At 41.9% G+C, this 21,956-nt stretch overlaps 1 protein-coding gene across 1 annotated transcript in view; it reads left to right on the top strand.

Annotated features, from left to right (window-relative positions):
* The window catches only part of SMS (spermine synthase), a 65,496-nt gene that overhangs the window by 18,861 nt on the left and 24,679 nt on the right, over nt 1–21,956 (top strand). Inside the window, exons 2-7 of the mRNA XM_072615277.1 lie at nt 6,588–6,708; nt 12,282–12,375; nt 13,267–13,331; nt 17,611–17,786; nt 18,804–18,958; nt 19,680–19,769. Of these exons, the coding sequence (XP_072471378.1) occupies nt 6,588–6,708; nt 12,282–12,375; nt 13,267–13,331; nt 17,611–17,786; nt 18,804–18,958; nt 19,680–19,769 (701 nt within the window). The remainder of the gene's footprint in view (nt 1–6,587; nt 6,709–12,281; nt 12,376–13,266; nt 13,332–17,610; nt 17,787–18,803; nt 18,959–19,679; nt 19,770–21,956) is intronic.

Genomic DNA, 21,956 nt, shown 5'->3' with positions numbered 1-21,956 from the left:
ATTTTGGATACCGACCCCTTGTCTGATAAACGTGATCAACAGCTTTTATTTCCATTTGACTACTTGTCTTATCCTGAGTGCATTAAATTTGTGCAGAGGCTCTTCAGTTTCATGTGATTAAAATGATATGTTTTGTCTTTTGTGACTGCACCTAGCTGCCTCTTTATTGATCACAAGTAAATCTGCTACCCATAGTTGTGAAAGGTAAATTTATTATGGTATGATGTATCTTGAATATTCCTGGCATTAGGCATTGTTGTGGGATGTGGCACATCGTGTTGGTCTGAGTACCATTGCTTCTAGGCTGCTTTCCACTTTTCCCAGCAAATTGTAATCAGACAAGTCATTCGTTTCTAAGTGTGTTTTCTGGGTTTGTTGATCGTTGGGTTACTGAGTTCCGTTGTTTTTTATTTTCCGTTTGCCTAGTCTATTCCGTTGCTCTCCCAGGAGTTTGGGTGACTTTATAATATTGTTAAGGTCTGGAAGTGTTTGTTTTCTCCTTCAATTCTGCTGCTTCATTGTTTCCTTTTGATATTCTCGATATTTTTCCAGATCATTATTCTGTGGAATTGGTGCTGTGTTAGAAATGTAAATTTTTGTAAGTCGTTTTTATTTTATTATATTGATAGCGTTGTCATATTAAACTATATTATAGCCATGAGCACTGAATATTCCTCCAGCAGTTTTTTTGTTGTTGAGTCTCAGTTGCATTTGACTTTTCCTGACCCGATTTGGGGCTTTCTTGGTAGAGATCTTGGAGTGGTCTAGTATTTCCTTCTTTAGCACATTTTACAAATGGGGAAACTGAAGCAGACACAGTTCAGTGACTTGCCCAAGGTCATACAGCTAGCAGGTGTCTTAGCCCAAAACTCCCTGTCCTCCTGACTCCAGGGGCAGTGTTCTAGCCACTGCCTCACCTTACCTGCCCATCATCAGCCAGCTCTTTTAAATGGTCTTGATTTCTTTTGTGGGCCACTTTGTAATTGAGTGCACGCAGTTATTTTATGTGCTTTGATAGATGGATCCCCACATAGTTGATGCATTTTGTAACTTTTAAACAGTATTTTCTGTTATTGCCTCTTGGATTTGTCATTACGTGGAAATGTTCTTGTTTTTATAGGTATTTTTTATAGCCTACAACCTTGCAGCATACCTTCGCATTGACTCAGTGTGTCCCTGTATTCTATCGCCATAAGATTGGAAGTGATACCGACTTAATTAAATAAAAGATAGTGGCTATTTAAAGTTCACTGAAGGGATAATAGCTTTTATTGGAAGCACAGATTTTTATTTTTTTTAAAGCAAAGACATAGGCCCAAACTATTAAAGCACAGGATAGCAGGATAAATATGGACAGGTTCATCAAGTGTCGTTATTCAGGGTATAAAAGATTAAGTCTCAAACCTGGATAATTATGAGCTACGTGAACCTAGGTAAGTCACTTAACTTCTGCACCTACAAAATGATTGGGTTGAGCCTAATGAGATCTAAAGTCTCCTCTTGCTTTAAGGACAGGGACTCACTCTTCTGCTTGTCTTCGTCTCTTAGGAGCTTGCACCCAGTGAACGCTACTTGCATGGTTTAGAGTTGAGATTGAGTGGTTTGGGTGGATTGGTGCTGTAAGGCCAGTGAGAGATTAGGGGTTCCACACCAGAGTGTAATCAGATCTAAAGCTAGAAAGGGCACCCCTTATTTTGCAGATGAGGAAAGTGAAGCCTGGGAGAGCCAAAACAAATACCCAAGGTCAGAGAGTGAGTGTGACAGGTCAGTCAGTAAGCGTTTATTAAGCACCCTCTGTGTGCCATGTTGTACAGATGAAGTAGTCTCATCTGGAAGGACCCTCAGATGACTCCCTCGCCTCCCTCTCTCACAAAAAGAAAGTGGGGGAGAGGCGTAAGACGCTTATCCTGCCCAGAACGAATAGAACTGTAGATACAGCTATGTAGAGAAGCATTTTAGATAAAGGGAACAACATACATACATACATATATATACATTTTTTTTTCCCTTTTTTATATATACTTGGTTGAATGCAGTTCGGTTCAGTCCATTCCCTATAAAGTATTCCAAGTCAGTCCTGTTGGAATCAATGAAATCCTATTAATTTTTTTAGGGAGGTTTTTTTTTTTTTAGCCCTTGATTGAAATAAGGCCCTTGTTCCAGTCTTCCTATATTTGCAGAGCAAGTGTAGAAAGAGGATGTGAACCTGACAGGCCAGGTAGACAGCTCAGTTATTTTCTGGCAGCTCTCGTGAGAGTTAGTGGTCACCCGCAGGTGAAAGTGAGATTGGTGCATTCTAAATCCATTTTCCTATTTCTCTCTTTCCTTTCGCTGGCTCACTTACCCGTAAACCGTTGGTTTACATGTGCTACCTCGCATTTCATCACAGCCCAGCCCTTCTTTAGCCCTACATAGTCTTAGGTCTGACTGCAACATGGCTCTTGAAAACAAGCCACAACATCACCTCCAGAGACCTTCTGTTTCTTTGTTTAACTTTTTGTTTCTTTTTTCCAGCGTTCACTTTTATAAGATTTTAAGTTTAAAGTTTTCTCTCCCTCCTTTTCCTCTCCTCAAGACCGTGTGCAATCCGGTACAGGTCATTCATGTACAGTCATATTAAACATTTCCATGTTAGTCATACTGTAAAGAAGCATTAGAACAAAGGGAAAAACCATGAGGTAAAAAGAAAAGGAAGTTTGTATCTGCATTCAGACTCGTAGCTGTTTCTCCGGGTCTCTTGGAATTGTCTTGGAGCGTAGCGTAAGTCTGCCAACACTGGTTGCCACGCAGTGCTGCTCTTACTGCGAACGACGTTTTCCTGGTTCTGCTGTCTTCGGTTAGCGTCAGTTCAGGCAAAACTCTCCCGGTTTTTCCGAAGTCCACGTGCTCATCCTTTCTTCTGGAACAGTAGTATTCCATTACATTCACACACCACGGCTTCTTCAGCCACACCCCAGTGGGTGGGCATCCCCTCGACTTGCAATTCTTTTCCATTATAAAAAGAGGTGCTATGAATTCTTTTGTATATGTGGATTCTTTCCCCATTTTCGTGAGCTCTTTGGGATATAGACCTAGAAGTGGTATTGGTGGATCAAAGGGTACGCACAGTTTGATAGCCCTCTCTAGGTGTAGTTCCAAATTGCTTTCTAGAATGGTCGGGTCAATTCGTAACTCTACCAACAATGCATTAGTGCTCCAATTTTCCCACATCTTCTCCAGCATCTCCTGTTTTGATATGTTAGCCAATCTAAGAGATGTGATTTGGCACCTCAGTGTTATTTTAATTTGCATTTCTCTGATCAATAGTGATTTCCATCTACTTAAAAAAATCATTTTTTCAGCTTGACTGCTCCGTGACATTAGGTATTCTCTCTCAACTCCCTCTCTCCCCCTTGCTTCTCAGCCTAGAACCCTGTATTCTTAGGGTTCTCCTATGTCCTTCGGGGAACCTGTGCCTCCAGGCTACACGTGGCCTTGCAAGTCCTTGGATGTTGAATGAGTCCAAGTTTTTATAGAACAAATCTTAAGGGGATTTGTTCTGTGACGTTTGCATTCAGTCAGAGGCTACACTTGAGGACCCAGCTCTTTACCATGGTTTCTTCATCTCCTGAACTGGCTCTTCTAGACTCCCATTTAACTCTGTTCCTCCAAGGGTTTTCATAGGTATTTCCTCCAAGACTGTCCTTGTGTTCCTGTACTTTCTTTTTTTTTTTTTTTTATTTAACTTTTAACATTCATTTTCCCAAAATTTTGGGTTACAAATTTTCTCCCCTTTTATCCCCTCCCCCCCCAAACCCAAGCATTCTAATTGCCCCTATGACCAATCTGCTCTCTCTTCTATCCTCCCTCTCTGCCCTTGTCTCCGTCTTCTCTTTTGTCCTGTAGGGCCAGATAGCTTTCTTTACCCCTTAACCTGTATTTCTTATTTCCTAGTGGTAAGAACATTATAGTTGATCCTAACACTTTGAGTTCCAACTTCTTTACCTCCCTCCCTCTTCACCCCTTCCCTTTGGAAGGCAAGCAATTCAATATAGGCCAAATCTGTATAGTTTTGCAAATGATTTCCATAGTAGTTGTGTTGTATAGGACTAACTATATTTCCCTCCATCCTATCCTGTCCCCCATTACTTCTATTCTCTTTTAATCCTATCCCTCCCCATGAGTGTCGACCTTGAATTGCACTCTCCTCCCCATGCCCTCCCCTCTATCCTCCCCCCCACCCTGCTTGTGCCCTTGTCCCCCACTCTCCTGTATTGTGAGATAGGTTTTCGTATCAAAATGAGTGTGCATTTTGTTCTTTCCTTTAGTGGAATGTGATGAGAGTAGACCTCATGATTTTCTCTCGCCTCCCCTCTTTATTCCCTCCACTAATAAGTCTTTGCTTGCCTCTTTTATGAGAGATTATTTGCCCCATTCAGTTTCTCCCTTTCTCCTCCCAATATTTCTCTCTCACTGCTTGATTTCATTTTTTTTTTTAAGATATGATCCCATCCTCTTCAATTCACTCTGTGCACTCTGTCTCTATGTATGTGTGCGTGTGTGCATGTGTGTGTGTGTGTACTCCCACCCAGTACCCAGATACTGAAATGTTTCAAGAGTTACAAATATTGTCTTTCCATGTAGGAATGTAAACAGTTCAACTTTAGTAAGTCCCTTATGACTTCTCTTTGCTGTTCACCTTTTCATGGTTCTCTTCATTCTTGTGTTTGAAAGTCAAATTTTCTTTTCAGCTCTGGTCTTTTCATCAAGAATGCTTGAAAATCCTCTATTTCATTGAAAGACCATTTTTTCCCTTGAAGTATTATACTCAGTTTTGCTGGGTAGGTGATTCTTGGTTTTAGTCCTAGTTCCTTTGACTTTTGAAATATCCTATTCCATTCCCTTTTATCCCTTAATGTAGAGGGTGCTAGATCTTGTGTTATCCTGATTGTATTTCCACAATACTTGAATTGTTTCTTTCTAGCTGCTTGCAATATTTTCTCTTTCACCTGGGAATTCTGGAATTTGGCCACAATGTTCCTAGGAGTTTCTCTTTTTGGATCTCTTTCGGGAAGTGATCAGTGGATTCTTTAATATGTATTTTGCCTTCTGGTTCTAGAATATCAGGGCAGTTTTCCTTGATAATTTCATGAAAGATGGTGCCTAGGCTCTTTTTTTGATCATGGCTTTCAGGTAGTCCCATAATTTTTAAATGGTCTCTCCTGGATCTATTTTCCAGGTCAGTTGTTTTTTCAATGAGTTATTTCACAGTCTTCTGTTTTTTCATTCTTTTGGTTTTGCTTTGTGATTTCTTGGTTTCTCATGAAGTCATTGGCCTCCATCTGTTCCATTCTAATTTTTAAAGAACTATTTTCTTCAGGGAGCTTTTGAACCTCCTTTTCCATGTGGCTAACTCTGCTTTTTAAAGCCTTCTTCTCCTCACTGGCTCTTTGGGCTTCATTTGCCAGTTGAGCTAGCCTCTTTTTAAAGGTGTTATTTTCTTCAGCATTTTTTGAGTCTCCTTTAGCAAGCTGTTGACTCGCTTTTCATGATTTTCTTGGATCGCTCTCATTTCTCTTCTCATCTTTTTCCTCTACTTCTCTTACTTGGTTTTCAAAATCCTTTTTGAGCTCTTCCATGGCCTGAGCCCATTGAATATTTATTTTGGAGGTTTTGGATGCAGAAGTCTTGACTTCCTCTGATGCATTATTCTTCCTCATCTGAAAGGATGGAAGAAAATACCTGTTCACCAAGAAAGTAACCTTCTATAGTCATATTTTTTTTTTCCCTTTTTTGGGCATTTTCCCAGTCAGGTACTTGACTTTTGAGTCCTTTGTCAAGAGAAGGGTATACTCTGGGGACCTGTAAGTTCTCAGTTTCTCCAAGGTGGCACAATCAAGGGCTCCTCTCCTGGCCTGGGAGCAACCAAAAACTTCTCTGCCTAGGATCTGTGAGAATTCCCTCTTCATAGCTGCCTCCAGCTCCAGCACTCCTCCTCACCCCAGGGCTGCCTCTCAGGGCTGAGATTCAGATCAGAGGCTCAATTCCCCCGCGGACTTTAGGAGGAGGGCTCCAAAAATGGGCGGTCCAGATCATGTTCCCTTCTCCTGGGTGAAGGAGCTTTCTCACTGACCTTTGAAGCAATTTTGGCGATTGTGAGTTGAACAACCTGGGAACTGCCACTGCCAGTGGCTCCCTGAAGCTCTTCCGCATCCTGTTCCTGCCGCACTGCGCAGCCAAGGCTGGGCTGAGCTCCGCTCCACGCCTGGCATGATAGATCTTTCCTCTCGGCCCTACAATCTGCCTTGGGCTGGAAATCTCTTTCACTCCGTCTTCTTGTGTCTTCTGCTGCTCTAGGATTTGTTTAGTCATTTTTACAGGGATTTTATGGGCTTTTACAGGTCCGCCTTTCCACTCTGCCGTCTGCTCCCCACTCTTATTTTAATACTGCTTCACCTTAGTTTGATGGAATTTCAAGAAGTGTGAAAAATGAGTTTCATTTGGCTAGCAACAAAACGTGAAGGTTTGTTGGTTGGCCGTGACGTTCTTTCTGTCTTTTCTCTAACCTTGCCCCCTGTCTCTCTGTCTGTCTGTCTCTCTCTCGACAGCTGATGGACACGACATTCTTAAAGGTCTGCAGTCTGTTTTTGAAGAGCAGGCAATGACAGGAACAGTCCATTCTTGGGAAGATCATGGATATTTAGCGACCTACGTCAGCAAAAACGGCAGGTAAGTGAGGATTGTTTAAAAAATGTTTGGACTTAATGCACAGTAGAACAAAGAATTCTGTATAAAACCATAAGTCTGCATTTTTATAACACCTGGGGTTTTTTTAAGAGAAAAGAATACATTCTGTATATTACTTTAAAAAATTTTTTTTGCTTCTCTGTTTCCTTCTGTTCTTTATTGTGTCTGTATTTAGGGCAGGTAGGGGGTGCAGTGGGTAGAGCACCAGTGTAGGAGTGAGGAGGACCTGAGTTCAGATCTCCCCTCAGACACTTGACACTCCCTAGCTGTGTGACCTTGGGCAAGTCACTTAACCCCAATTGTCTCATCCTGGGTTCTCCAGTCATCCAGTGGCTCTGGAGGAGAAGTGAGGCTGGTGACCTGCACAGCCCTCCCTCACTCTAAACAAAGTCAAGTGCAAGTCGTGTCATCATTTCTCTGATGGCACAAAGGATGTACACACATGTATGTATTTGAGAGTTTCAGTGGTCTCAGCCCTTTTTTTTTTGGTCACTACTGTTGACCACCTCATCTCCCTGCTTTAAAAAACCAAAAAGTATGAAAAAAGTGAAAAAGAAAAGAACCAGAAATAATCAAGCCAGACAAATTACCGTGGTGACCATGGCTAAAAACGCACCTCATATAGCTCATAGAATTTTTCCTCAAACACCAGAAAGGATATAATATGTTTCTTATTTCTTCCTTGGCTAAGAAATCTGGCAGTATTTCAAAATGGATAGGTTCTCAAGGGAGGAAAGATGTTTTATTGATTCCCCTAGATAACTCCTGCTTTTTTTTAGGAAAAAACATCCAACTATGCATAGAATTACTGTGCTGGGTGCTTACAAACGTGTTCTCCATTATATTCATACTCTAGTGGATGTGATGTCAGGGTGGAGATTCCTTCCAACAAATGATTTTATTGTACATGCTGGCCCTTTCAGTGCGACTCTTGAGCCCATCCTTCTGTAAGTTTGTTCCTGGGAGGGTTCATTCCACACCCTTGGGCCTTTCTTGAGCTCTCTTGATAGTCAGTGGCTGCCAGTGGAGCATTCAGACTTGTAAATGATCTCACTCTGCTCTCTCTCAGACCAGCCTCTGTGTTTCGTATTTTATATCATTTATATAAATAACAGTGGTATACTTCTATACTTTTATACCATTAGGGGCTGTTAGGTGGTGGAGTGGATAGATTTCCAGGCCTGGAGTGAAAAAGACTCATTTTCCTGAGTTCAGATCTGGCCTCAGACACTTACTGGCTGTGTGACCCTGGACAAGTCACTTAACCCTGTTTGCCTCAGTTTCTCCAAGGACAAGGAAATGGGGACACAGACTTGGACGTGACTAAAGAAATGACTGAACAGCAAAATACTCTGATGCCGTCTGTCAGTAGTTTTTGCTTTGTTATATGTTTTGCCCTGTCACACCCAGCAGGACACAAATGAAAAGGCATTTTATTAGGAGTTAACTGCCAAGAAGTTTCTTAAGCACAAGGGATGCAACTGGAAAAAGCAAGGCATTCATTCTCCACTCTCCGTGAGCTCATACTTCATTAAGATGTAGTGGCAGGCCAGGGCTGGGCGGTCCTTAGTCTTAAGGATTGTATGTAGCTGGTGGATAAGCATCGTGAGGAGCCAACTCATTCTTCTCACTTTTCTGTCCAGAATGGGTCTGTGTAGGGTCCTGAAGTCAGGGAAGGAAGGAGGGGCAAGTTAGGTACAGGGGAAATGTGTGCGCTTCTTTACCTTTATGGTTTTATAATCTAGTAGGTAACATTGCCTGGCGGTGAACCTCAGAATCTGGGTCTGAGGATCCTACTTTTAGAGATAGAAGCAAACTTAGAGGTCACCTAGTCCAAATCCTTTCATTTTATAGATGTAAAGACTTAAGGTCTTCCCAGAGTTTAAGTGGCTTTACCCAAGGTCCATTTTTCCTGGAAAGGAACATAGAATGTGACATTAAAAACCTTTGGTTTCAACAGTCTAGTCAGGAGGTTAATGAGGGCCAGACCTCCCTTGGTCATAGAGAGAGTGAGCACAGAATTTGATCACACTGGTTAACTAATGGGATGTTGGCAACGGCTGAGGGAGAAAAACGGCTAAAATGGATTCCAAGGTTTTGAGTTGGGTTGACTTGAAAGGATGTTGACAACAGAATGAAAATTCCTTGAGGGAGTTTTTATTTCTGTATCCCTGGTACTTAACATAATGACTCAGAGTAGGGTAAGCTTATTGAAGTTAATTAGTACTTCTGCCCTGAGCAGAAATAGGGAAAGTGAGGAGAGGGGAAGGAAGGTGCATTTTAATGAAGGAGGCCTACGGTGTTAGGCAGGAAAGTTGTGTCGTATTATCTTAATATACCAGTCATGGTGGAATACCACATTATATGGGATTCTACTGTGGTATATTAGTTCGGTGGTATTAGATAGGAAGAATAAATGTGAAGGATGTTTTGGAAAAACTTTCCCCTTTATCCTTATGCCTTAGGAGTCTGCTTCTCCTCTTTTCCTTCACCCCTATTCAGCCCTACTGTGTGTCAGCAGTCTCCAAGCACACAATCTTTGACCTCATGGGTGACCTCTGAGGGAATACATTCAGTGGTCGAAATCTTTTTTGTCATTGATAATGATGCACTTACCAGTGTTAGCTGGCAGACATAGTGCTTTAAGGCTTCCCTGCAATCTTGTGAGGTGGTTCCTACAGGTATGGTTCTGATTCTACAGATGAAACTGAGTTCAAATAAATGCCTTGTCCCTGGAGTGCAGGACTTGCTGCCTCTCCTTATTGGGCACCGATGACAATCTCTTCTCGTGTCAGAGACGCTGTATTCTTTTATCTCCAGAGCCCTTTATTTTCTCTGTCCTTGTTTGATTCCTGTTTGCTCCAGTTCTGCCCTTTCACCACTACTGCCCATATAAATCTGATTCACTTCCGTGCTTTCAGTTACTACCCAAATACAGGTGACAGAAATCTTACTCTCCAACCCCAGTCCTTTTCCAGGCTCTGACCCACACATTTGGAATATTAATACATATCCATCATCCCCTCAAGTCAATAAGTCTGAAAACTGTTCTTCCTTCTGATCAGTGACGGAATCATTCATGCAGTATCTCGTCTTTAGATCGTTGTGGCACATTCATGATAAACTACCTCTTTAGAGGCAGCTAGGGGCACAGTCATTAGAGTGTTGGGTCTAAAGCCAGGAAAACAGTTCATATTTGGCCTCAGATAGCCTTTGGGCAAGTCCCTTGAACCGTCTACCTCAGTTTCCTCCTTTGTAAAATGGGGATAAGAACCCTTAACTCACTAGGATATGGTCAGATAACATCTCAAGTGCTTTATGAACTGGAGGTGATGATTTTAATGATTTCTGTGGTTTAGTTTTTCAGTCATGGTCATCTCTGCGTGACCCCATTTGGGGGTTCTCTTGGCAAAGGTACTGGAGTGGTTTGCCATTTCCTTCTCAAGGATATTCTGCATATGAGGAAACTGAGGCAGATAGAGTTAAATGACTTACTGGGGAGGGCGTTACATGGAAGCTGGATTTTGAACTGAGGAAGATAAAGTCTTCCTGATGCAGGCCCAGCACTCGACTCACCGGGTCACCTACCATCATTATTGTTAGGATTCTTTACTTCTCGTCTTCAATCAGGACATAGTTTTGGTGATCCCAAAATCAAACAGCCTCGTGCCTGCCCTTGGTAATATTAGCTGACACACGTAACACTTGAAGGCTTATAAAGCTCCTTAGGAGAAAATGCTCTGCATTCCTGTAGATTCTAACTTTACAGTTCCTCTTTTAGCCACTTTCTTTTCTGTATTCTGTTCGTACTCTCATGCCAGCTTTGGTGTCCACCTACCTGATGAATTGGCATGATATAACTCTGTCTTCAGTTCTCCCATATATGTACGTGTACATGTATATCTCCCTTCATCGCAGTACCTCCTGAGATGTGGCACGGAGCAGTGAGGTTTGGCCTCGTGTACTTACCTGTGTGACTTTGGGGAGGTTATTTAACCTCCCTGGGCCTCAGTTTCTTCTTGAAGGTCCCTTTCCTTACCCGAGTCTATGATCTTACCATCTTGTTGGCTCCTGAGTAAAACTGAGTCTCCCTTGCTTGGCAGTTAAGGCTTTCCACAGCCTGGCACCAGCCTCCCGTTAACACTCCCTCTGTACACGCTCTGGCCAAACTCAGTTACCCCTTGTCCTTGGAACGTAACCCTGTGCTGTCTCTCCTTCTCTTGACTGTGGCTGTCGCTAAAATGCTATCATTTTAAATTGGGTTTCTGCATTCTTGAACGTCTAATTCAAACACTGTGTGATCCATGAAGCCTCCCTTGTTTTGGTACTTCTACAATTAATATGCGGTCGTGAAGAAGAAATTGCCCAAAAAACAGATGCACAGAAGGAGGTGCATAGTGGAGTAGCATTGGAAGGATTGAGTTAGGAACTAAAGATTTAACTAGCAAGAACCCCTCCTCCATTTCAAACATCAGATATTCCACCACCACCCAGTGAGTCGTCTCTTTTAACAAAGAAGAGGGAAAGAAAAATCAGTTCAGCTAAACTGACCGACACATGACGGAGCCTGACGGGCTGCCCAAAGAATGGGGGGGCCCGTCTTAACCTCAAGCTCATTTATTACTACGTGTCAGTCCCTGTCTGTACGCCTGTCTATCTGTCTTAGATGATAGATATCTATCTATATCTCCATCTCTATCTATAGCTGTGTATTTATGAGCTCATGGCTTCGCCAGTCAGAAAGCAGACGCAGGAATAAATCACGTTGGATTTTTGGTTTTTTGTTTTCCTGTGACCCTCTGATGCAGAGGCCTTTGACACTCCCCAAGCATTCTTTTTAAACTACCTCTCCACCTTCCTGACTTCTTCTCCGGTAACTTTCTTACCTGAAATGGATAGTTAACTTCATTTTTCCTTTTGGCAAGACCCTCAGGGTTAAGTGACTTGCCCAGAGTCACACAGCCAGGAAGTGTCAGGTGTCTGAGGTCAGATTGGATCTTAGGTTCTTCTGACTCCAGTGCTCCCCCTGACCCGGGGGCCGGGGCTCTCTTCTATGCCACCTAATTTTTTTCAGTGAGACTTTTTTTCCACCAGTCTTTCAGCAGGAATTAGCCATGTCTAAAAGTGTTTTTTTCTTGTGTGTGTATATTCATAAAGAACTAATTTAGGGGTGTGAGAAAAATGGTGCTTTCCAGTTGCAGTTTTACTTAGAGACTAGTGTGGTGAAAACGGCTATTTTTCTTTTAAAAACCTACCTTTATAATGGAAGTACCTGAGTAAAATGTACATATCAAAAATGATAAGCATACTTGTCATCCCTAAGACTTATAAATACTCAGAGTAGAGCCTCACCTGAATCTTAACCATCCTTGAGAAGAAATTTAAAGTAGGTTTCCTGCGTGAAGGAAAGATTAGCTAAGAGGACAGTTGGTAATACAGGATTTTGGGTAGGAAAGTTTAAAAAAGTACATGTGACAGGAGTTGCAAACCATTGCCACCTAATTCTTTGCTTAAGTCCCCAGTGTTAAAACTTAATATATGTATGTTTTTTTCAGTTTTGCCAGTCTGAGAATTTACCCACACGGATTAGTGTTGATGGACGTACAGAGTTACCACAATGACTTGAAGGGGAGAGAAGAGATGGACAATGTAGGTATTTCTTGGTTTTTATCCAGACGGTGTTAAATGCAACTTAAATACAGACTATCGTACTAAATACAAATAAACATAGTACTCAAGTACTGTCTCTGTTTTTGCCTCTTTTTTTGTAACTTGGTTTTCCAGCTCCCCTGCGGAATTGGTGTTTTATCAGTGATGATCTAGGTCTGGGTCTTAGGGAATACCCTTCCCCCCTTTTAAAATTCTCTTTGACTCATGAGTATGATTGTTTTGGGGGCTCTGGATCTTGTACACAGAAAAAGTGAAAACCCAAATTTTATTTCCCCTTCATCTTCTCCCTCTTTAAACACTGGCTGGAGTTACCTGAAGTTAAAACTGTATTTCAAGGCTAGGAAGAGGAGACAGCTTGGGTTGGTTTGGGCGGGATGCTGAATTGTCTCAGAATTCCAGTGTTTGCGTCTTTGAAGAAATACAGCTTAAGTGCCTCCCTGAGTCTGAGGGCAGGCCTCTGTAGCCAAGCCTGGGTGTGTGGGCGATGACACGTGTGTGTATGCGCGCGCGGGTGTGCGTGTCTGTACGTGCGTGTATGTGTGTCTGCCTGTGTATGTGCCTGTGTGCGTGTGTGCCTCTGTGTATGTGTGTGTGCCTGTGTGTGTGCCTGTGCGCCTGTGCTTGTGTCTGTGCCTGTGCCTGTGTGTGCGCGCCTGTGCTTGTGTCTGTGCCTGTGTGTGTATGTACATCTGTGTGCGTGTGTGTCTGTACCTGTGTGTTGGGGGGGGTGTCTGTCCTAATTCGATTTCTCACCTAAGCCCCAATGAAGTCTGATGTGGCACCGTGGAGATGAAGGCCGTTCTGATAAGCTTGTTACGAGTTGATGCACGTAGCAGAGCTGCCTGTATAAATTCCTTTTTTTTCTTCCAGCTATTAAACAAATTAGAAGACAGAATGAAACAGCTGTGTCAGGGCAGCATTGGAAGGTTAAAACGGTGAGTCTGCGTTTGAATATTGTTTTGTCCTTCTTTTTGTTTTTCTGAAGGCTTTGGTGTGACTCTTGCCCAGACATGGTCTACCCAAGACCTAGAAAGGGGTCTGGATGGCTTAGGCAGGCCGGATGATAATGTGGGGTCTCCAGGGATATCTCAGGTGAGTTCTTGGGCTCACTTTTCAAGCATGACCTTCTCTTGGTTATGGTTAATTGTGTACCAGGAATTTACAGAGTTCTGAGTCAGTCAATCAGTCAGCGTTGATTTAAATACCTACTATGCGTCAGGTCCTGTGCTAAGCTGTGAAAATGCAAAAGGAGGCAAGAAACAGTCCCTGCACTTAAGGAAATTACGGTCTGAGGGGGTAAGCAGGCTTCATATCTCTGTAAGGTTTATGTTTTATGCATCCTTTAGATGGTTGTAGTTATTATAGCAGTGTGGAGCTCTCACAGTTCCACAGCATCACAAGTTTTTAATAAATGCTTATTGGCACTTCTTGAGGCCAGGGGTGTAGAGCAGGGGTCGGGGATCTGCGGCCTCAAGGCCACATGTGGCCCTCTGTGCCCTCAAGTGTGGCCCTTTGACTGAATCCAAATGTCTTCATAAAAGGATTTGTTCTGTAAAACTTAGACTCAGTGAAAAGGCTGCCCCCAAGGACCTGGGAAGTCAGGTTCCCCTCCTGGAACACTGAGTTTGAAATCAGAGGATCTGTGTTGGAGTGTCAACCCTGGCTGAGTCCCTAATCTGGAAGTGCTAATTCCGTGAGCACTCAGCTCCTTGAGTGCTTTCGACCCAAGGCTGCGGTGGATTCTTCTGTTAGAGACTCGGGGGCTCCTGTTTATTAGCTATTATATGTAAAAAGAGATTTTCTCTCTTTGCACACGGTAAGAACAAAGCAGATTTCTTCCCCCATCCTTTCCCCCCCACACCAGAGTGATTACTGGTAAATCAGGCCTTTTGTAAAAAGCAGAAATAACTCCAAAGCCGCTGAAAATCCTGCTGTGCGTTTGTCACTGACTGTTAACGTTATTTCCTGAGTTAATGAGGCTGAGAGGCAGAAACAGAAGCCCCAACCATAATTATACAAGTTAGAAATATGAGATGTTCCTAAGAACTAAAACCCTAACCCTAAATGCCTTTTGAAAACTTTGGAAGGGCATTCTCACCTCACACTTCTGTTTGAAAGTTAATAGGATTGAGTTATTTTAAATTAAGCTTGTCATTTTAAAAATAATGCCGAATCAGAGTGGAGGTAGTAAAAGTATTGGCTGTTACTGCGCCTTGTGACCAGGGCCCCATATCTTTAGTTGATTAATTTTATATCTACTCCAGCTACTGGCTCCCTGTAGCAGCGAGCACCCTGACACATCCAGGATGGCCCACTAGCACAGGTTCCTAGATCTGCTTTCTGAAAGGAAAGCAGCTTTTGAGGGATCAATAATCTTCTTTAATCACATATACCAACAGAAGATATAAGCAGAGAACTCAAGACCCACAGACAGGGCTTCTGTCTGACCATAAGTAACACATGCATCACAGATCATCAGACAGATCCAACTGTCCAACCTTTACATGCGTACATAGTTACCAGACAAGCTTTTCAAAGGGGTGGGGGACTCCTTAACTGCCACCCAGAGTCTCCTCGGACTCCAGAAGCCCAGAGCCAAACCTCACCTCAGAGTATATTTCCACTTCTCTGAGCTGGAGGGTATCAGGATGGTGCCTCATTAACAATTAACCGAGGTGTGGGCCTTCCTACCAACAAGCCTCCGGAAATCCATGCCCTTAATGGGCTCCACCCTTGGAATGTTCTTGGGTGGGGAAGATCTTTAACTCTCTTCCAGGGGTGTTTTGTAAATAGCTAAATGCTCAGTTAACAGGTTGGATGTGCATAGATTTCTTTTACTGTCCACTTCCTTACTACCTTCCCAACCTAGATCCTAGGTGGTGTCAAAACAAGAAGTCAGAACCTGGCTTCACTTTCAGCTCCTTTGTGGAGGTTTCCCTTTCTAAAATAGGTAACAATTACTTTCCATTTTTCTTTGTAGTTTTAGTATTAACTGGTCAGTCTTGGTAGATCCCTTTGGAAGGTTTAGACCCTGAACTGCAAAATCAGTTCAGTTTTTCACTGACCCTCAAACAAATCCTTATGTGCCTCAGCTGCTGACAGGAAAGGTGTTGTCTAACAGGTCAGTGCTGACACCACATATGTCATTCTGTGATCTGGTTCAGGTTCTGTTCTGATGTTTTGAGGGCTAGATAGCTGTCCTCTTGTGGTCATAGAATATTGGAGCTCGAACGGAAGGACCTTAGGTCATTGGATTCCATCCCATTTATGAGGAGGCTAAAAGGGTTGTTTATTCCACAGTGAGACCAGGCCAGAAAATATGTGTGATGGATGAATTACCAGGAAATTATGTTCTACTAACTAGGTGGGGCAGTGGATAGTCAGACTTACATTGAATATTCAGGAAGATTCAAATTCTGCCTCACGTACTTACTCACACGGTGAGTACTCTCTCAGCCTCAGTTACCCTGTCTGTAAAAGGAGATAATGATAAAACCTGATTCACAGGGTTGTTATGAGGAGCAGAGTAGATGAGTTATGTAAAACACCTTGTAAACCCTAAAGGCTATTTATAGAGCTTTTGTTGCTATCCAGGATATCTGCTCAGACAGAGGATGGTGGTATTGTGTACAGATGATAGTACTTGACCTGTTACCTTTGACATGGAGTGATCAATAGAGAGTTTGGGGGAAAAGCACCTGCCTCCAGGACCATCATCCAGGGCTGTGATATCTGTGGCTTATTCTCTAGGACATTAGAAATGCCAGATAAGTGTTTTATAAAGCTGTAGCTCTAGTCTGTGCTGGGAAAAAAGGGACCTGGCCATTTCCCTTCTTCTGCCCTTGTGGGTGTGGGAACTCCCTGGGGAGGATGGGTAGCTATGGGGGGTGCACCAAAGTGTCATTTAATTTTATATATATATATGTACGTATGTATATATAGGGGGGTTGGGAGGAAAGGGAGAATTTGTAATGACCTTTATTGGCTAAGAATTGAAATTGACAGAGCAGAGATTTACCATAAGGGGAATAAACGTTAATTAATTGCCTGATGTGTGCCAGGCACTTTACAAATATTATCTTACTTGGCCCTCACAACAACCCTGGGAGGTAGTAGAAGTCATTATCAGATACAGGTTCAGTGGTATGCTCAGATGTCAGGCAGCTAGGTGTGGTTGCAGGGCATAGGAGGAGAACTAGGCCTGGAGTCAGACATGATTTCCTGGCTGTGTGACCTTGGGCAAGTCACTGAATCCTGTTTGCCTCAGTTTCCACATTTTTAGAATGAGCTGGAGGAAGAAATGAAAACTGCTGCAGTGTCTCTGCCAAGGAAGTCCCAGATGGGGTCACAGCAAGTCAGATGTGACTGAACACAACTGAACACTTGCCCAGTCACACAGCTAGTGAGCATCTGACTCCAGTCTCAGTTCTGTTTAAAGGGAACCAGCTTTTCTGATTTTAACAATATTTGTGGCGTTGAGAATTTTAAATTTAATCTATTAGTCATCATTAGTATTTGAATTTCTCAAGTACGAAACTTCACTTTGATTGTGTGTTTACGTATAAATTACTGGGGCATGTCTGCTTGCTACCTGTAGCCTGTATCTGGTTTTCGTGGTGGCCATGGCCAAACTTCTGGTGTGAGCCTCAGTTTTTAAATAATGACATTATACATTTTAGTTCTGATACTTCCACGTGTAACCCAGGGTGAGGTGACATCATTCTCTTTTGACCTCAGTTTCTGTACCGTGCAATGAGGGAATTGGATGAGATGGGTTTCTGGGATTCCTCCAGCCCTAAATCTGTCATCTTATAAATTCCACGGCCACATCCAAGGTCTTTTTTAGCTTGATGGAACCTACCAGAGGATGTGTTCCATTGGCATAACTTTTTGAGGATTCAGGGACATCCACTTCTATCTAAATCTATGATTCCAGGACTGTAGTGAAGAGTTTCTATAGATTTTCTATAGATAGAGCAGCTTTCTATCAAAAGCTATCTGTATAAAATGCAGTGTGTGTGTGTGTGTGTGTGTGTGTGTGTGTTCGTATTCATGTTCGTTCCTGGTCATTTTCTCTCTTCTTAAAAGCTTCTGCAGAAAATGTGACCATTTGCTGTTTGGAGTCTGTTGATGTTTCCTGGTTGCAGAATGGGAAGATGGAACAGATAGGACATTGATAAACAGAACCTGTAAAGGCTTATGTTGTTTCTTCAGATTGCCAGCTCTTGTACGAGGAGGCAAAATCGATAAGTATTGGCCCACAGCTGATGGACGCCTGGTGGAATATGACATCGACGAAGTTGTGTATGATGAAGATTCACCTTATCAGAATATTAAGATTCTGCATTCAAAGCAGTTTGGAAATATCCTCATCCTCAGCGGGGATGTCAGTGAGTGTTTCCCCACCTCAGTCAAGACCGGCTGAAGTGGTCTCTTCATGTCTTGGACTTGCTGAAACTTTACTCAAGTTTGCTTTCAGAATGTTGCCACTGTCAACTTATGTAGACTTTTTCATGTATCTAACTACACATTTTGGTCTTTTTAAGTGAAAGCCTCTTATTTATTGAATTGCCACTGTCTCTGTTTATTTTCCTATGTTCTATAAAGCTGTTAGGTGAAAAGGAATCTACATGTCATACTTAGAGGGCTTTAAAAAAAATCATGTTTGGTGTAGGGTATCTATTTTTTTTAAATGTATAAGTGCATTTTGATTTCTGTACCACATTCACTTACCAGTAACCTGCCTTCTTACGTATCGACGATAAGAGAAAGACAAAAAAGCTTAGCAAAATCAACCACTGTGTTGGCTGCAGTGGACAGAATACGTAACCACCACCTTTCTGCCAGGAAGTTAGTTTATTTGTTGTCAATAATCTGGATCCAGTATTGATAATGGCATTTGATATGTCGTCTTGTCTCATAATGTGTCTGTCTGTTCGTGCCGGACTCTCTGGTTTTCTGGCCACTTCTCATGTTGATTGCCCTTTTATGATAATATGGTAATAACCAGCGTTTAGATTGTGCCTTAAAGTTTTCAGAGTGTGCTTTTGCAAACACATTATTTTATTTGATCGTAGTTTAATATTTCGTTGAAGTCCCACAACTTGTTCTGACATTGTCCAAATGATGGGGGCTTGGTTTGTTAGGTTTTTTTTTTTCCAGTTTACTTATGACTGGACCTGTTCTGTTGTTTTTACTTGTAAATAAATGAAACAGTGAATGGAAAAGAGGAAGGTGAATGAATGGTTTCACCTCTAGAAGTCTTCTGACACCATCATCCTTTACTGTCACATTGTTTAGCAGCAGAAACAAGTATGGCTTTATTAATTGAAGTGATCTAAAAAAAGATGCATTACAAAATTACAAAATGTCTAACCATCTTTCTGTTTGTATTTTCCGATTTCTAGATTTGGCAGAGAGTGACTTGGCGTATACTCAGGCCATAATGGGCAGTGGGAAGGAAGATTACACTGACAAAGAAGTGCTGATTCTGGGTGGTGGCGATGGGGGAATATTATATGAAATAGTCAAATTGAAACCAAAGATGGTCACTATGGTAGAGATATCCTTTTTTAAAAGAATCAAGTTACAGTGTCTTTATTTTTTTTAACCTTAGTCCCTCTATAATGCATTTGCCTTTTCTCTATGACAGAAATTCTTAATCTGTGGTCTTTGAACTTCAGAATACATTTATTCAGTATAATTTGTTTCCTTTGCATTTAAAAACATTAATTCAAGGAATCCTTTGATTTTTTTTTCTAGACTAGAATGTGTGCCCGTTTAATGACTGAAAGACAGCAGTCATTAAAAACCAGGCTTTAAAAAATTTAGAAAAGAAAACTTTTTTTCTTTTTGTTAGTGGTTGCAGTAACCAACGAGTTATCTCCCTGTCTCTCTTGCCGCCAATCATGATGTACCCAAGGACAGCAGACACGAGCAGTCTTTGTCTCCTGTAATCACCGTAATGTCCTGTCTGAGTCCACAGGGAATTTACAGGAAGAAATCTTTGTTTTGAGTGGCCTTGGTGTAAAATAAGAAGCTTTGTCTCTCTGGATAGCTAATTTTCTTCTCCTTTTTCTCCCCTCCCAAATAATCATGTTTTCCTGGAAGGGAAAAACTAAGGTTTTTGAAATATATACAGAACGATGATAACAAAACTTGCGCTTTATAAGCACTTTATGTTCTTGCAGACATTGTTTTTCAGGTGTTTGACTATTTAAAAATCAGTTAACCCAGTTGAATGTTGTAGCAAGAATTTTCATGCTCCTTAACACGTGTCAAACATTGACCAGATGGTGATTGACGGGTGTAAGAAATACATGCGTAAAACATGTGGAGATGTCTTAGACAATCTTAATGGAGAGTGCTATCAGGTACTTCTTCTGTTGTCCTTCACCTTAACGTCAAGCAGCGTTGGCTGTTCAGTTGTTTTAGTCGTATCCCCCACTTTGTGACCCCAGTTGGGGTTTTCTTGGCAAAGATGCTGGAGTGGTTTGGCATTTCCTTTCTCCAACTCATTTACAGATGAGAAATCTGAGGCAGACAGGGTCACGCAGCTACCTTCCCTATGCAGGCTTAGGGTTCTTTATATGCACACATGATAGTGATTTACTGCTAATATGGCAGATGTTTTATAGCTGCTGGTTAGGTAGTTTATAATATCACAGGTCATACATACACACCCAGGAAAGCTATACAGATAGATATGTATCAGTGCCTTCTTATAATTGGTGCCTGATGGGTGGGAGATGAGTGCTGCTTTCTTGATACCTTGATAGAGTCCAGTTGGGAGAAGGCACTATAGAGGTAGCTGTCAATGAACATATTAAATACCTACTGTGTATCCAGCATTGTGCTTAAGCAGAGGAGAAACAAATAGAAAAAAAACCCAAAACAGTTTCTGCCTTCAAGGACTTTACATTGTGTTGGAGAAGACACATTAAAGTTATAAAACAACCTTCAAGGTAAGGTCCATTTCTTAGAATTGATGTATTTGTTCCTCTGCCATTTCTATTTTATTTTACATAATAGAGATTATATACCCACCCTTGTTCCCATTAGATAGTAGAATCCTTAAGGATTGGGGCTATATCTAAATTTTCTTTGTATGTTCCCCTAGTGCCTATTCAAATGCTAATGTAGTGAACTGCAAACTTTCAATATAGAGTGGTTAAAAAAAATCCTCGTTTTTTTCCTATACATTTTATAGGTGAGATTCTGTCATGATGAATGTTGAGATGATTGTGTTACAGTCCAGAACTCTGTGTTAGGCACTGGATGAAGTGTAAGACTTAATACATGTTACGGTGTCATAAGAAATTAGATCACTTCGTAGTCATTTTGATCTTCGCTCCTACAGAACAAGAACTTTGATTTGTACATTTTTTCACATATATTGTTGGTGATGATGAGACCATATTTTCAAAAAATTTAGCGTGGAGACTAGATCTAGTCAGGAAGGCACCATGCAGAGCTTTCTAGATTTGAGACCAAAAAATAGGGACTGACACTGCAAAGGGAACAGGAATAGGTTGGTGATATATCAGAACTGGTATGGACTGTGAAGGGAACTTGTGTCTGGAAGTCGGAGCCAGAGCAAGGAGCAGTCCCAGCCCAATTCTGTGCTGTCTAGTGCAGGAGCATGACTGAGCATTGTAAGAATGGCTCTGAGTCCTAGAGTAGGTCTCAGCTCCAGGCCTTCGCCTGTGGCAGAATAATGGTCCCAAGGGCAGCCTGCAGACAGCTTGCTCGCTGATGGCGGTTGAGTTCAGCAGCAGAGAACTTAAATAACAAACACAGAAAAATCAGGTAAGTACAAACAAGCAGTCATGAGTGGTTAGAGAACTGCTTACATTGCAATCTTTACAGTATAGGGTTTTCTGCTCGAAGCCTTCACCGGTTCTCCTTAATCTTAGTGCTTTTTCTCTGAGATCATCTCCAGGTGATCCTGTACGAACACAGCTTGTCCGTCCATCAGTTGTTGATGTGTCGTCTTCCCCCATTTAATTTTGAGTTTCTGGATAGCAGGGAGGGTGGATATGTGTTTAGTAAGTGCTTGACATTTCACCCCATATATCAACATGAGCTGCATATGGTTCCATGACTTAGACATAAAGGTTGACTTCATGAACAAATTAGAGGAACAAGGAAGAGAGTACCTTGGAGATCCATGCCTAGAGGAAGAGTTCATGATCAACACGGGGTAGAGTAGTTCACAAAAAGACAATTTTGATGTTATAAAATGGAAGTTTTTTCTCAAACAAAACCGATGCAGCTGAACTAGGAAGAGGAGAAAGTTAACTGGTTAAAAAGTATTTGCAGCACATTTCTCTGATAAAAGGTTTTAATTCCATATCCAATTAACAACATTCATTAAGTGTGCTAAGGGTTGAGTGTATGAATACAGGCAGAAAGAATTGTAGTCCCTGCCCTCAAGGAGCTGACATTTTAATGGGAGAAGACAACACTGAAAAGGGAGATGGTGATAAATGGGTCCCCCCATTTACAGAAGATGGAAGAATGGTTAAGACTTGGTCCTGCAGACCTGACTCAGCAATGTA

This window comes from Notamacropus eugenii, chromosome 5, assembly GCF_028372415.1.
Source record: "Notamacropus eugenii isolate mMacEug1 chromosome 5, mMacEug1.pri_v2, whole genome shotgun sequence".
Lineage (NCBI taxonomy): Eukaryota > Metazoa > Chordata > Mammalia > Diprotodontia > Macropodidae > Notamacropus > Notamacropus eugenii.
This window is presented reverse-complemented; position numbering and strand designations above follow the sequence as displayed.